Source organism: Aaosphaeria arxii (genome assembly GCF_010015735.1).
Source record: "Aaosphaeria arxii CBS 175.79 unplaced genomic scaffold BU24scaffold_1, whole genome shotgun sequence".
NCBI classification, from domain to species: domain Eukaryota; kingdom Fungi; phylum Ascomycota; class Dothideomycetes; order Pleosporales; genus Aaosphaeria; species Aaosphaeria arxii.
The window spans coordinates 3882732-3897722 of record NW_022983474.1 but is presented as its reverse complement, the minus strand read 5'-3'; the positions used below and the strand labels follow the sequence as shown (position 1 = coordinate 3897722).

General features: G+C 51.4%; 6 protein-coding genes across 6 annotated transcripts; 5 read left to right on the top strand and 1 right to left on the bottom strand.

Moving 5' to 3' along the window:
* Positions 1–3: 3 nt before the first annotated feature.
* On the top strand, positions 4–2769 carry BU24DRAFT_430320 (multicopper oxidase; the record flags this gene model as incomplete). The annotated part of the gene is made up of 3 exons (XM_033529805.1): positions 4–153; positions 819–2525; positions 2728–2769. 3 exons carry the CDS (start codon positions 4–6, stop codon positions 2767–2769), a joined length of 1899 nt encoding a protein of 632 aa, XP_033390107.1.
* Positions 2770–3015: 246 nt separating this feature from the next.
* On the bottom strand, positions 3016–4801 carry BU24DRAFT_417390 (glycosyltransferase family 50 protein). Its single transcript, XM_033526710.1, has 4 exons — positions 3921–4801; positions 3589–3865; positions 3430–3537; positions 3016–3367 (listed from the first exon to the last, which is right to left on the bottom strand). The coding sequence occupies exons 1-4, from the start codon at positions 4634–4636 to the stop codon at positions 3182–3184; spliced, it is 1287 nt and encodes a 428-aa protein (XP_033390106.1). The 5' UTR covers positions 4637–4801; the 3' UTR covers positions 3016–3181.
* Positions 4802–4991: 190 nt separating this feature from the next.
* BU24DRAFT_457706 (Translin) lies at positions 4992–5956 on the top strand (the record flags this gene model as incomplete). Its single annotated transcript, XM_033531564.1, has 3 exons — positions 4992–5131; positions 5184–5201; positions 5251–5956. The coding sequence occupies 3 exons, from the start codon at positions 4992–4994 to the stop codon at positions 5954–5956; spliced, it is 864 nt and encodes a 287-aa protein (XP_033390105.1).
* Positions 5957–6676: 720 nt separating this feature from the next.
* BU24DRAFT_332039 (uncharacterized protein) lies at positions 6677–8162 on the top strand (the record flags this gene model as incomplete). The annotated part of the gene is made up of 3 exons (XM_033523043.1): positions 6677–6836; positions 6892–7606; positions 7706–8162. Coding segments are annotated over 3 exons (1332 nt in total), but the record flags the coding sequence as incomplete, so codon positions are not given.
* Positions 8163–10458: 2296 nt separating this feature from the next.
* Positions 10459–10934, top strand: BU24DRAFT_28046 (uncharacterized protein). The gene has a single exon (XM_033522704.1). The coding sequence runs from the start codon at positions 10624–10626 to the stop codon at positions 10864–10866; it is 243 nt and encodes an 80-aa protein (XP_033390103.1). The 5' UTR covers positions 10459–10623; the 3' UTR covers positions 10867–10934.
* A 1192-nt stretch (positions 10935–12126) lies between these two features.
* Positions 12127–12582, top strand: BU24DRAFT_457704 (uncharacterized protein; the record flags this gene model as incomplete). Its single annotated transcript, XM_033531563.1, has 1 exon — positions 12127–12582. One exon carries the CDS (start codon positions 12127–12129, stop codon positions 12580–12582), a length of 456 nt encoding a protein of 151 aa, XP_033390102.1.
* Between the last annotated feature and the right edge of the window lie 2409 nt (positions 12583–14991).

Below are 14991 nucleotides of genomic sequence, written 5' to 3'. Positions count from 1 at the left end.
CGAATGCTTGAGGTTGCTCCTGTCCACGTTAATCGAAACGCATGCTTGATTGGACGTACTTGGCATCCGCTAGACTCCGGTGGGAAAGTGAACGAGAGGATCAGCGATGAATGCATGCCCGGCCTAGTCCGAGAGGCGGATGGTGGCGACCATGTCCGTTCATGCTTTCGAGCTTTCAAATTCTAGGTAAAGTCTAAATACCTATCGCTGCGCTCTAATTTCGGAATCTTTCGCTTTTCGCAATATTGGAGCTTCGGCTTTTAACTATTCATTGCTGAGTACTAGGCCTTTAGTGGATATATTTCTCTAGCAATGATGTGACCGTGCTTGGTATTTCATTGCTATTTGATGTAAACCAGCTGCGTCTATTCACTTATCTTCAATCCCGGTGCTAGCTATCAGTGGATAAGTTGCGCATTCGTCATCTCTAATTTCCTCGCGTGGGACTCTTTAGCTGGGTTCCGTCAGTCTAGAGAGCTACCTGGGTCTAGAGCTTATGACGGAGGGGCCTTTCTGAAGGTCCTTCCAGTCGATTGGAGTCCCATTGTCTGTGTAGTGCCAGACATAAACTAGCTTTGTGAGAGGAGTGCTGATGCACTGAAGCAGCAATGGCCATTATGGACAACCACCAAATGAAACCCATCGCAAAGAAGAAGATGGATCCTTCTGCCGGCGATGAGGAGGAAAACTTAGGACTGCTGGCAGGCGAGCAGGACGATAGGTCAAATTACTCAATTGACATCGAAGAAGAGTTATACTTGGAGCAAAGCGAGAAGTCTTTTCGGCCCCGTCTGCGCTGGAAAGAATTGTTCCTCAAGATAGCCACGGTTTTATTCATATCATCACTGGTCGGTGGTTTGATAGCACACATAACTTGGCCTCGAGACCACACGCCCAGCGGTCCACGACTGAGACCAGAAGAAGACTACATCTTGGACCCGCATTGGGATTTCAACGCTAAACCGAGCACGAGAGAATACCACTGGACCATTGCAGAGCACGAACTGAATCCGGACGGGGTCTACCGCGACATGATCCTCATCAACGGCATGTTCCCCGGACCACTCATTGAATGCAACGAGGGTGACGAGATTGTGGTCCACGTGTCCAATCGTGGAAGCAATGCTACTTCGATTCACTGGCACGGTCTTTTCCAGAACGGAACGAATTGGATGGATGGTACGGTAGGCGTCACACAATGTCCCATTGCACCGGGCAGAGACTTCACGTACAGGTTCAACGTTTCTCGGCAGACTGGAACATATTGGTATCACAGCCACATGTCGATGCAAGCCTCCGACGGGGTCGTTGGGCCCATAGTCATCCATTCTCGAAAAGAGGAGGAGCTACAGAAGATTCCATATGCAGAAGACCGCGTGGTACTTGTATCAGATCACTACTATGATCTTTCGTCCGACCTCATGATGGACTATCTCGCCCCGGATCGCGAGAACGACGAGCCTGTGCCCCCAGCGGCCGTTATCAATGGTCGCCAGCAGCGCGATTGCGCCACCGTCCCCAATAGGAGATGTGATTCCTCGAATCGTAAGAGGGCCCTCTTTGATCTCGCTTCACACCACAACACACGACTCCGATTCATCAACGTCGGCGCCTTTGCGGAATTCCAGATCCAGATCGATGAGCATGAGTTCTACGTGTCGGAGGTCGATGGTACAGATGTGATGCCACAAGCCATCCATCGCCTCAATATCAATCCCGCCCAACGCTACAGTATCATCGTCGTACCTCCAAAGTCGAACAAGGGTCTGTACTGGCTGCGAGCACGCATGGTAACCCACTGCTTCGCCTACGAGGAGCCCGAACTGCAAGAAGAAGTCTGGGGCGTAGTCCGCTACTGGGGATCTGACGATGCTCCCACCCCGTCCAGCAAAGACTGGCCGGAAGTCATCGAACTCGAATGCAAAGACCTCAACACCAGCCTCCTCTCGCCAGTCATCCCGCAACGTGCCCCCGCCCACGTCGACGACCAGATCTACCTCCGCTCAACCTTCCAGATCAAAGACTGGGCCCTGAGCCGTGGCTACCTGAACGACTCCTCCCACCACGTCTCCGCCGCCAACCCGGTCCTGAACCGCCTCTACGAACCCTCCACCAAGCCCTCCTCCTTCGCGGACTCCCTCTCCACCGCCCCTCCCGTCGGCATCAACACCGCCCTCTCAGACCCCAAAACCGACGGCCTCGTCTACCAAACGACAGGGATCCGCACCCTCGACATCCTCGTCCAGAACTTCGACGACGGGAACCATCCCTTCCACCTCCACGGCCACACCTTCTGGGTCCTCGCCACGGGACACGGGTACCCCCCGCCTCCCGCCGACCTGTACAGCCCGGGCCATTTGGACCTGGAGAACCCGCTGCGACGTGACACGGCCAGCGTCGAGGCGTACGGGTGGACGCTGATCCGCTTCGTGGCGGACAACCCGGGCGTGTGGGCGTTCCACTGCCACATCGGGTGGCACGCCGAGGCCGGGCTGGCGATGCAGTTCCTGGCGAGGGCGGACGTCGTCAGCGCGTGGGAGATCCCCGCGGATGTGACGGCGCTGTGTAGGGACGAGGGCATCGAGAGGGGCATGAGGCCGAAGGACGATGTTTGGTTTGGGAAGATCGGGGGTGTTGATGTTGATGTTGGTGCTGGCGCTGGTGGGGGGACGTGAACGACATAAGGCGGTTTGTTGTTGTATATCCTGCTTGCTTCTTTTCATGTAGATACTTGTTCTTTGTCTGTGTTTAGGTTGGGGTTTTATGTAGCGATCATGGTGCTTTGGCATAGCGCGTATTAGAGATAGATATACACTTAGTTGATGACATTGACGAACACGTTGATGTGTAAGATACATAAAAAGAGGTCCTACCAGGTACAAACCGAAACTCTCGAGCTCAAGGGGTTTGAAATGCCAAACCTTATATCCAGCCACTGTAGTACTTTAACTCCATGATACATTTGATGTTTCTTAAGTTGTGATAGTACGTGCGGTGAAGTCCGAGTAGATTGACCAAGACATACTGGGTAAAAAAATTTGATTGCATGATATATGGATCTCGTCTCACTTATCATATCCAAGTATGTTTACATGTATGTATTCCGGAGCTGTTGCTACATCCTCTGCTCGGGCAATAGGATACGCTTTGAAAAAGACTCGCGACTAAAAAATCGCGTAGTTTACTTGGTTTTCGTTGCACTCGATACCGCGCCGCCTTTCTCACCTTTCGCCTTGATATCCCGTATGACCACGCCTAGGATGCCAACGTTCACAAAGAAGAAAGCAATGCTAGAGAGCCATAGTCCCGGAACGAATGTAGATCGGCCCAGGAATTCGAGTTGGTATCCTTGTTGAAGCCACGCGAACTAGTCATACTCAGTCATTTGAACAAGTCTTGAAGGCTGTGATTGTGATAGCATGCTCTTACCTGCCCAAGTATCCAGAATATCAACGCCGGAATTCCAATAGACGAAGATCGGAGCAGCGTTGAATCCGGCAAGTAGTATGGGAGAAACATCATGTACCACAGGAAATACTACTATACGTTAAATATGTTCTCAGGGGGGATGGGCGACGGAACAAATACCTGGCTTGTGCAAACCTTGTTAAACGTCACGAAAGCGAACGTTTGCGCAAGCATGGTGGCCGGAAGATCCTTCTTTGCCAGAAGAAGTGGGATCAGGACAGCACTGAGTAGAAGCTGCGGCAGAAATGCGAGGCGCTCGAGGCCGAATGAGGGAGTTGTGGCGGCATGTGGCGACGACTTCAAGTACAGAAGTGTGTTGTATGGTGAGAAGTTGTGGCGATGATCGATTCGGATCAGATGGTAGAAATATGAGTGTTCCAAGAATGGTTGTCCATAGCTAGGGGATTGTCAATCTTTGCAGATAACTTTGCGGCTAGTCATGGATGTCTTACCCTTTGTACATGACCACGTTGAGGCCGGCGAACGAGACCAAACTCCATAATGCTAGTTCCAGTCTTTCGAGAGTTACAAAGTTCACAGCCGCTTCCAGGGGTGATTGGGAGGTAGTATTCCGCCTGTTAGAGGCAGGGTTCTTTTTTTCAAGTGCCCAAACAATTGAAGCTGCGTAGATGAAAGGATAGATCTTGAAATGGACAGCAAACCCCAACAGCAAGCCTGCAATTCTCGTGCGCCTTGCGAGCACAGCCCAGAGCAATGCGGTGACGAAGACTCCCAACAAGCCCTCCGAACTTCCACGAGTGCTTATCGTAGCCACCATCGGATTCAACAGCCAGATACTTGCGAATTTCAATGCTCTTTCTTGTGGCATGTGTTGGTACGTGCCGAGTATGCGAAACATCATCCAACCTGCCACAATGTCTCCTACCGCGAACAGAACTTTTCCGAATGAGAACCAAAAGCCCGGCCATGTCGTCGGATATATCATCCAAGCAAGCAATGGGGTGTAACGGTATGTGTCTCTCGCATATGGTGATGTCCCTTGAGCAATGAAACGCGCAGCATCTGTGAATACAAAGTAGTCGATGTCTGTGTATTTCATTGGCGAGAATGCATCTTGAAATAGACCATAGATTAAGAAAACTGCGCGAAGAACAATTGCAGCGGAGAACACAGCGCCCCGGCTTTGGAAGAAGGAAGATAGAGCCATTGGAGGCGAGGCTGTTGGTGGTGACCCTCCTTTTCGGGCACGCGTTCAAAAATTAGGAGATGAAAACATGCACTGATTATCAATCATCAGCTTTTCGCATCGTAGAAACGGCGAATAGATTGGATAATTGATTTTTCGAATGATTGATTGATTCGTCCATAGACACGTCTAAGGGATGGAAGCCTGAGATCTTCTAAAGCGAGAATGCGCTAATCTTCATTGGGGAATGATATATCACGTGCTTGTGGATTAGGTCATCCAAAGGTTTGTTTGACGTAGACTTCGAGATGACCACTTCAACTCCAACTATATTTCCACATATTCAATGGGCCAGAAGCGTTCGCGTGATGACAATATGGCGGACTCCAATGAGACCCCGAGTTCGCCCTTCATGCCCATGTTTGAGGAATTCCGCAAAGAATTAGACGAGCACCACGACAGACGAGAAAGAGTCATAAAAGCGTCCAGAGATGTTACTGCTTCGAGCAAAAAAATGTGAGGCCTGAAGATCATCTGTCTGTTTAGTGTAATCTAATGTGCCTTGCAGCATTTTCACACTGCAAAGGTTAGTCCAGATGATTTAAATGCTCTTACTTGACCCTTACAATGATAAGAATCCGGACTCTCGGTGCTACTATTCCCGCTTTTGCGACCAAAAACAACGCGCAATACTGGGAAACAATACAGAAGCAGTATCAATCAATCGCTACTGATGTTCAGGGCATCAATGCCTACCGATACCCGCAAATCACGGGGGGCAACCAAGAATTCATGGAAGCGCTGAGCTTCCAGCACTATCTGGAAAACCAAACCCTCATATCCTACGAAGAAGCTAGATCGAAAGTGGCTTCCATGAGCGGAGAAGGCCCTGATGTGCTCCTCACGCCCGAAGACTACATTCTAGGAATTTTCGACATGATAGGCGAGCTGATGAGATTTTCCATTACTTGCATAGCGACAAACGGCAAGCTACCTGCGGGTCGAGTCAAGAAAACGGCCAAGAGTGTGTCTGGTGATGGAGCGCAAAATGGAGACCAAATGGATGTTGACCAACCAGACTCCAAACCGACTGAAGAGGCAGAACCAAGGAATGTCCTATCGGATTTACGAGAGATCCGGCTTCAATTAGAGATGTTTGAGGCACCAGATGAGGAGGAGAAATTCTATGCCGAGGTGGAAAGGAAGATGTCAGTCATGCGTCAGTGTGTCAACAAAGTGGAAAAAGCTCTTTACAGCCTTACTGTTCGAGGCAAAGAACGGCCCAAGGGATGGGTCCCAGACGTGAGGGAAGAAAGGCCGACCGCCGTTGAGGGCTATTGATATGAATGCCTAGTATTCAGGGTTTGAGGACTTTGTAATTTGTTCCTGTTGAGCATCAGGACATATCCATTTGTTTCGTGTAGAGTATCCCGTAGTACTGAAAGCTCCCAGTATTGTCCTTCAGGCTTCTGCACGTGACATGAACAGTCTCCATTATACAATATCTTCACAAAATGTTGTTGAGACCATGGACCATTCCGTGCTACCTCCTGTGCAGAGATCCTGAAGGAAACGAATCAAAATTAAGCCTGTGTATCCAAACCATTGCTGTGTGTGACCAAGGAGGTTCCTTTGAAGGAGGTTAGCGTGACTCGCACATTTCGCCTGCACTGGCTGGTGGCACCAACGTTATGACGAGCACCCTTCACCCGCCGTGCCGCCCTCCAACGTCTTCACCCCACGAATCCCGAATATGGTGCCCCGCGCAAAGCCCAATACCTTACTCTCACTCATTCTCTCACTGCGATCAGCTCGCACGCAGACAATGCTCGCCCCTTGAAACCACTCGCTGCAGACGGATTGCTCTGTCGCGCAACAAACCCACTTGGGTCACGGTTTCCAAAGGTGCACTTCAACACTTTCCATTCCACCACCACCCCCTTTCCTCCTCTCAAGCGCGCGACAAAATTTGGGGACGAAATGGCTCCAGGCTTTCCGCTTCGGTCTCCCAACGCGCACGCTTCTTCCCGCGACGATCAGCCCAGGCGTCGCTCACGAGCCCCCGACCGTCCTCATTCCACGCCCGAGAACTCGCAGCGGAAGGTCTTCCAGTGTATCGTGGATGAAACTGCACTCATAGGAGGTGTGAAGAAGAGCACACGCGATGGCATTCGCAAGTGGGTGTCACAGGGCGCCATACGCCTCTATGTCCCGCTCCACAGTAGGTGTACCGGGTTGCGCAAAGCTTTCGAGGTAGATAGACTGACGCAGAACAGCGCTTAAACAGCTCGAGCGTCTAAAGCAGGGCAACGATCGCTCCAGCGCCGACGCTCGCGAGGCCATCAAGTGGCTCGACGACATCACCTCACTACCTGCCGTCGTAGCGTCTGGAAGCGTTCAGCTTGAAGGCGTTGATGAACAATTCGTCTCCTGGGAAGAGGTAGAACCCTTCCTTCTACCAGAAACCCTCCTATCTCTTGAAAATTCAGGCTCCGAGATCACGTATGAGGATGATCTGGAGGAGTCATTCACCCATTTGGACATATCAGACGAGACATCCATGAGCTCGTCTCACAGCTTGGAAGACCCTCCTAAGACGCCACAATCTACGACGTCCATGTTCTCAAATGAAGATACCAAGAAAGAAGTGGAGAACCATTTCCACCCCAATTCTGCGGCTTTGATGGTAGGATCTCCTGACAGGACTGCCCGCAATAGTGTTGAAATTCCAGGAGATGACAGGATGAGGGGTTCCAAGTATGTAGTACCCGACTATCTGAAGTCTCTCTTCAACCACATTCTATGGCGAATCCATAGGGAGAAAAATCCAGATGCCGCGTTGGAATCGTTCATCCTTTTGACAAACGATGATGCCAAACAAAGCATTGCCCATAAGTTTGGCATCAGGGTCAAGCGCCTGGAACAGATGCGCGACGCCATCGTGCACGAAGATCGCGAATGCCGAAATCGCATGGCGTACTTGAAAATGGAGTCTGGAGAATTCAAGCCACGTCCCACTCTCGCAACAGGTGAAAACGTTTCCAAGCTGCAGGATCGCCCAAATCGGAAGCGCGAAACGAAACAAAATAGTCCACGCCGTTCAAGGCCCACCAACATCGATGCAAATGTACCCTCTGCACGACCCAAATCCGGCCCATCCGATGTTGAGGATGATAGTGATGAGGATGAGGTTCTATTCAAGCGCGCACCGAGGGGACCTCAAGCTCCTCAAGCTCAGCAACCACGGGCACCGGAATCACTTGATTCTTCCGGCTTCAATCAATCCAGCCAGCAACCAGCAGGTCGTGGACGAGGCCGCAACGCCCGAGGAGGGAACACATCTCGTGGACGTGGGTCGTTCCCTCGTGGACGAGGCAATGCTGCTGCTCGAGGCACATATGCACCGCCTGCTGTACAAATGCGGACTGCAGCAGCAGCACGCACTATTGACCCGAACCAACCCATCGACCCAAACTCTTTCTCCCGCCCAAATATCCGTGGAGCCAGCGTCCGAGGCAATACAAGAAAGCTGTGGGAGCCCAACTAGTACTTCATAGCAGCATCTACAGCGATGCGCAACATCATGTCGTACCAGTCACCACTTTATGCGATGGCCCCTAGCCGCGATGGGCACTTTCATATCTGAGACGCATACGGATCTTTCTCTCGAGGACGTCTGAAGACCGTTCTCGTCCTAGTCTTCCCTTTACTGGCAGTTTTCAGTAAGACCATTGTACTTCTAGATTGCACATCAAGGTAGCTCAGGCCCGTCAACAGGTTAATGGCGCGAGCCCTGAGTAGTACGGGACAAGTCATTGACACAAGCCAAATATGCTTGATATGCCGTTTCTCATAGCGATGTAAGACGCTGGGTTCGCAGGATCTCCCATCAAAGTAACATGTTTTCACTCCACTGAAAATAGTATTAGCAACTGATGCTGAGATCGTTTCTATTGCGATTACCAAACATTCGCATGTGAACGAAGTTGTAGTGGGACCTCGGAGGGTAATAGTAGATGGATTTGCGACTTTGACAGAAATTGACGAAAGGCGTTTTCCTTATCAGAGTTTTTCTTTCCGTGATATGTGAGGCTTGCTGCGAAACTTATCGTCCCCAACACTTCGAGAGAGGCTGCTCAAACGTCAGCAACCTTGTCTTGATACTTAACATCAGGGCTTTTAGGCAACTTCGTGACAAGGTAGATGTTGGCAACCAATTCAAGGGTCGTGAACATTTTCAGAATGTGTATTCGCCATGTTTTCCCCTCGATAGGACATCAGCGAAGTATGGACGGCAAAGATTATGCAATGAACAGCAAAGATAGTGTATTACCACGTTCATGTCCGTACTTTCAACCCATTGTTCTAGGCATTCCATGGCCCATGTATTTGTAGACAGCACGTTCGAATAGACCAATTGTCCTTGTTTGCAGAAGCTTGACACCAGGCTCAATCTGTATATTGGGCTGGTGCTTGCCTGGCAGAGTTGTAGAGGCTGTACACACATGCAAGATCATGTCAGGAGTGGAAGATAGTGCATAATGACAATAGACCCTTCCATGCTCGTGCCTTGTTCGTCATGGCAGGGCAAAGCAATGGAAGATGAGAGATAGGGTGGCTCTGGCACTCGAGATCTGGACATTCAGCGCGTATGACATCGTTACGAGCATCGAGGGATGGTAATAGATTACGCGCTCATATCACCGCTCTCCCTCCTGTCGTATGTGGTCTAGGGGAACTTGGGCACGATGGAGGTCTCTGTGTCACACTCGTGGAAACCCAACTAAACTCATAAATGAAGAGTTGTCGAGCTGGTGCATCATCTATGGGCACTTGCTAGACAGGGTAGTGCTGGGCTATTTCAATAATAGAGGGCGATGCTGGCTGTGGCCCTGGATAGGGAAGGAGGCTTCATAGAGGAGCCTTTCTGGAGGGACAACTGGCAGCCGCTGAATGTAGTGAGACACCTTCTGAAGCCCACTGTCCTCCTGCCGCTGCTTGTTTGGCCTCCCTCTGGCCCAGTGAACTCCTGAGATTCCCTCGATTATCACCCTTGCCTTTGTTCCATCATCATCTTCATATTTTCTCTGTCTTGAAGGCTCACGGTGGTATACTGTGGGAGTCCTACTCCTTGCCAAGACGGTACGCTGCATAGCGCACTGTATGGCACAATCGGTCCCTGTGCCGCTGAGCGGCCATCCTCACCCGCCACACTCCCTCCACCATCGTTCGAAGACCTCATCATCAATATTTCTACCCATCAACGTCTCTTTACGGCGTGGCAGAAAGATCGTGAGCTTCATATCGTCATAAAACTCTCGTTGCCTTTGTGCACGATTTCTTCGATGTGCCGCCGCCGGCAGCCTCCATTCACCTAACCCGCGTACACCCAGTCCGCCACCCCACCAAAAATGTCTGAGAGACCCCAGAGGGACCTGGTGTCCTCGAATGGAGTGAGATAGCCTTATTGATGAGACTGATGGGATCTGGGACCCTCTGAAGGGCCCCATACGACTCCTGCCTGACTGGTGCCCGCCGCGAACGTTCCACCGCATGAGACGCAGCCTCCACGCAAACACACAAAACCACCACATCATACCGCATGTCGTACCAGGAACTCCTCCTGGTTGAAAGGAGCTTGCCATTACAAAAGAAAAGGTGATTTCAAAGGGAATCATCCGAATCACCACAGCTTCGCCCTTGGGCAAGCGACGCCCTGAAAAGGGCAGTACTGCCGAAGAAGTTTCCTCCCGACGAGCCCATCATCATGATACTGGACTCACTTCGCAATTCGCATCCCAAGACTGGCCGAGCTCTAAAGGAGTACATACTCCAAGAGGGTCTTGCTAAACGTGAGGCAGAAGCACGTATCAAGCAAAATGTTGTTCGCGTTCAAAACAAAGCTCACATAGCACAACTTCACCGACTGCGGAGTCTACCTTCTAGGATGTGTCCAGCGATTCCTCGAGACCCGTCGTATATTTGTTAGCCGCGCACTATTACGCGAGATGGATTCAGAAATCGACTGGCTGGCGACACTTTCGAATTGGGCATTGACAGGGGCTCCCAAAAACCCTTCCCACTCAGCCAGTCGGGGAAATGTGCTGGCCTGTCCTGACATACCGGGTATGGTAATAGAGGAAGGAATGAACTTGACAATACTCCTGGACTCGTTTGGCAATTCACATCCAAAGACTGGCCGAGCTCTGAAGGAGTACATACTCCAAGAGGAAGGGCCTTGCCAAACGTGAAGCAGAAGCATGTATTGAGCAAAAGGTTGTTCTCGTTCAAAATAATCGTATATGGATGCAGCAAAACTGCACCGACCGGGAAGGCGCCCAACAGCGCCCGTCGTGGTGGTTGTCAACAAGCCAGATCTGGCGCCTTTAGTTGAGGCTCCTGCCTCCAAAACCGGTGGAAAGAATCCTAGGCGTGATGATGTTATATGGCTTGAGAACGCACATTCTCTGCTCTGCTGCGGCAGCAGGCATCTCTAGCCAGCAATACAGCAGTTTGTTCATGGCAAACAATATGACGGTGCCAGTAAAGCGTCCTCCCGTCACAATGCTAGTCGCAAACGTATGGGAGAAAATGCCAAAATTCCCATGACGACAACAAGGCTTGAGAACGCAGAGCAGCCTCATAGCACCAGACCTACCCCACACCGTCGATGGGCCCACCGAAGCACCGCCCCCGAGAGGGCGGCTAGAGTATTTTGTTACGCGGATGGGACCTGCTGTAAGGCAGACCCGGCCTCGAGGGCCCATCGCGCAGGACGCGACGAGCACGTCTCGACCCTTCCCCCAGAGATCTAGCCAGCGGTGCTAGTCGTTCGGATTCGCCGTCATCCCATCACTCACGACAAATCCGCCGTGGCCCTATGGCCTATAATGCACGCGATCCATATGAGACTGATGCAGAAAGCCTCGATACCACTCTGCCAGGAGCGTCTATGGTTCAAGTAGAGGATAGTCAGAGAACAGATCCTCCGAAGCTCGGTTCTGGCCTTCCCCCGGAGATCTAGCGAAGTGGTAGCCAAGGGCTAGATTACAATAGTGAAGCCGACTCGGGAGATGACTTGGGAGACGAAGGTGCAGATGCCTATGAATTCAATGAGGTGGAGCAGGCTGAAGCTGGAAGGCATGATGCAGCGCCCGTCCTCGCGGTGGTTGAAGCTGGATCTGGCGCCTTTGGTTGAGGCTCCTGCCTCCCAAAACGGCAAAAAGAATCCCTTACGCGGAAGGAACAGCAAATTCTTTCTGACGCTGGCATGCATGATGCCACATTCGAAGAGCAGTGGGCCAGGTAATTCTGGCGCGTGTGTCTGCTGAGGGCAGGATAACTCCTCCCATCGAGCCCTTTGGGGCCACCCTTGGGGAACTGAAGTCCCGCTGGCTTCGTCAGTCGGGCGCCTTTTGGGATCTGTGGATGGTTGGCCGCTGGCTACCACTTCGCTAGATCTCCGGGGGAAGACCGGAACCGGTAGCCGCCATCGGGCGTGATCGGTCGAAATGGTCTCAAAATCTAGCCTGGACCAGATCGAGAGCCTTGCGCAACAGATCGAGGAATATCGCAGTTCGACTGAAATTAACCTCGAAACTCATCGACTGGACACGCGGAAGGCTTGCGCAGATATTGAGCAGAAGCTAAGCTCAAGCAAAGAAGTTCGCTTTTCAAAGTTCGAATTACGGGTGCTTTGGTGTCGGCCGTGGTCTAAGTTCCTTGGAATATCTAGCCTGGAGGAACAGTACAATATGACACACGACACACAGCTAAGAACAAAAGAAGATCTCCTGGCGCTAAGACTTGAGACGAATGAGAATGCCGCGAACACTACACAATTGAATTCAGACCTCCAGAAGGTCGAGATCAAGCAGCGGGAGCAGCAGCAACATACAGCAAGATACGGTTCCCCGTATCCCACGACAACCTCGGGAAGACCGGGAAGTAGCAGCATCACCAGATAGATACGCTTCCCCGTATCCTACGACAACCTCAGGAAGACCAGGGAGCTCTGATGATTTCGATGGAGTACATGAGTATGACGAGCGAGCTGGCGCCTGGCACCTCGTTGATCTCGTAGCCTGTTCATCTTGACAAACGACGGGTGGCCTCTTCTCTCCCTCAGGGGGTGTTACGCCGGCTAGTCGATGTACCCGCTGATCTGATGGGGGAATGTCGGCAAGACAACCTGGATCGGAGAAGGCAAAGGCGTCGTATGCGATGCTATGCCAATCCTTCATGCGCCTGGTCCGCGCTGTTCCAAGGCAGCGGAGGGCTGGGAGACAATGCCAAAATCCCCGTGATGACAACAAGGCTTGAGAACGCACATTCTCTGCTCTGCTACAGCATCAGACATCTCTAGCCAGCAATGCTGTTGGTAGCGGAGCAGGAACAGCGTCCTCCCGTCACGATGCCAGTCGCAAACGTATGGGAGACAATGCCAAAATTGCTAGTCGTTCGGCTTCGCGTGGCGCATGGGTCTGTTGAGGGTGCTCTCTGGGGCCTCCCTAGGGAAACTGAAGTCCCGCTGGCTTCGTCAGTCTAGCGCCTTTTAGGCTCTGTGGAAGGTTGGCCGCCGTTTCGCGCCCTGGCCTTGCCAAAGGTGAAGAAGAAGCACGAATCGAGCAAAATGTATTTTATGTCTGGGAAACCCACATATCAATATAGCAAAACTTCATCGACTGCGAAGGCGCCGAGCGGCTGCTCCCCCTTGCCAAACGTGAAAAAGAAGCATGCGATGAGTAATACGTGCTTTATGTGCTGGAAACCACATCCCGATGCAGTAAAATTTCACTGACTGCGAAGGCGTCCAACAGCTGCGCACGCGGGCAGATGTGCTTAATGGAGGCAAGCAGTATCCGCCATGGTTAAATGATGATCCACAGATAGCAAGGAGGCGCCTCAAGCATACCCTGACTTTGCCTGTTGGAATACCCTCATCATTACCAGACACTACTCATCATGACGGGTTCGAAGAAAGACTTATTTGCCATTTTGCCTACTTTGAGGTTGAGAGGAGGCATTTGTGATCTTCCACAGCTTTCTGGTGAACGCAACACGCTCAGAAGACCACTGCTGGCATATCCCGGACTCCTGGACTCCTGGACTCTGGACTCTGGACTCTGGACTCTGGACTCTGACTTTGAATACCTGGATACCCGGATACCTGGACTATGTTGGACTCCTGGATCTGCATTCCTGCACTGCAAAATTTGGTATCTGGACATAGGCATTTTCGACCATCCAATGTCTCTATCATCTGATATTTCATCGCCTGAACCTTTGGTCATCTGAACTTTTAATCACCTGAACTTTGAGTCGTCTAATAAACTTCGCATCATCCGAATTTCCGATCGTCCAGTTTCTTCAGCCGGGATCTTTGCCTGTCGCACAAGATATTGATACACATGAACGATGCGACTCATGTCCTTTGGCAAAGCTTCATCGATCCTGTCGCCTAAGTTCTTCACCTTGTCGTTATGACCAAGTGAAATGTCGTTATGACCAAGTGAAATGTCGTTATGACCAAGTGAAAGCGGGTGGATTGGTGGTTTTGAGACAGATTCATCGCTTGCACATCACTCCTCGGCGTTCGTTTCCTGTCGCAATTGTCTAAATATCATTATCGACATCTTCTCTTCCCGGGTTTGAATTGTATGGCCACATCTAGTGCTTCAACCAATGCTGTGGCACTGCTCCTTCCTGGCCGGAAGCTGTCCTGTTCTCAGGCCCAAGCACGTGTTTGGCTCCGTCCTGGTACGGCATCGCACAGGACCGGTGCACCCGCAGAACCTTCTCTTAGCATCTCCTCTCTTGCCAAAGTTGTCCATTGTCTCCCATGATATCGCCGAATCGAACCGAGTGTGTGCATCCTGGATGTTGTCTCTTTGTCGGCGATGCCGTGTTTTACCACATCCTTCGCCGTGCTTTCCTGAGCCATCTCCATTCCTTATACTGAAAGTATGTCCATTGCGATTTCCGTTGCCGTGGCAAAGATGAACTCATGAGCGATTCTGTCCTTGGGTCGAATATTAGGCTGGCTTAGTGGTCGCCGTACCAGCCATCCTTTTGTTGCGTGAGTGAGAGGTGTGCGCGGTTTTCGTTGAGGTCCTCGTGTCCGCAGGGGGATGCAAAGCGCCGAATGGTTTTGCTTATCGAGAGCTTTACAGCATCATGGCACTGCTCATCACGTTTGTGAGGGCCAGTTGTCGGTGTCAAGATCGCGTGTGCGGTGGTGTTGGAGGTTGTTCGCGCGACCAGTCAAAACACCAAGCAGCATCCTCAGTATCACTAGCACGGCGATGAACTTCAGATGCAGCCTGGCTCAACCTGAATCATGCGTGGCGGCGTAGAATGTCAAAGAACAGACAATA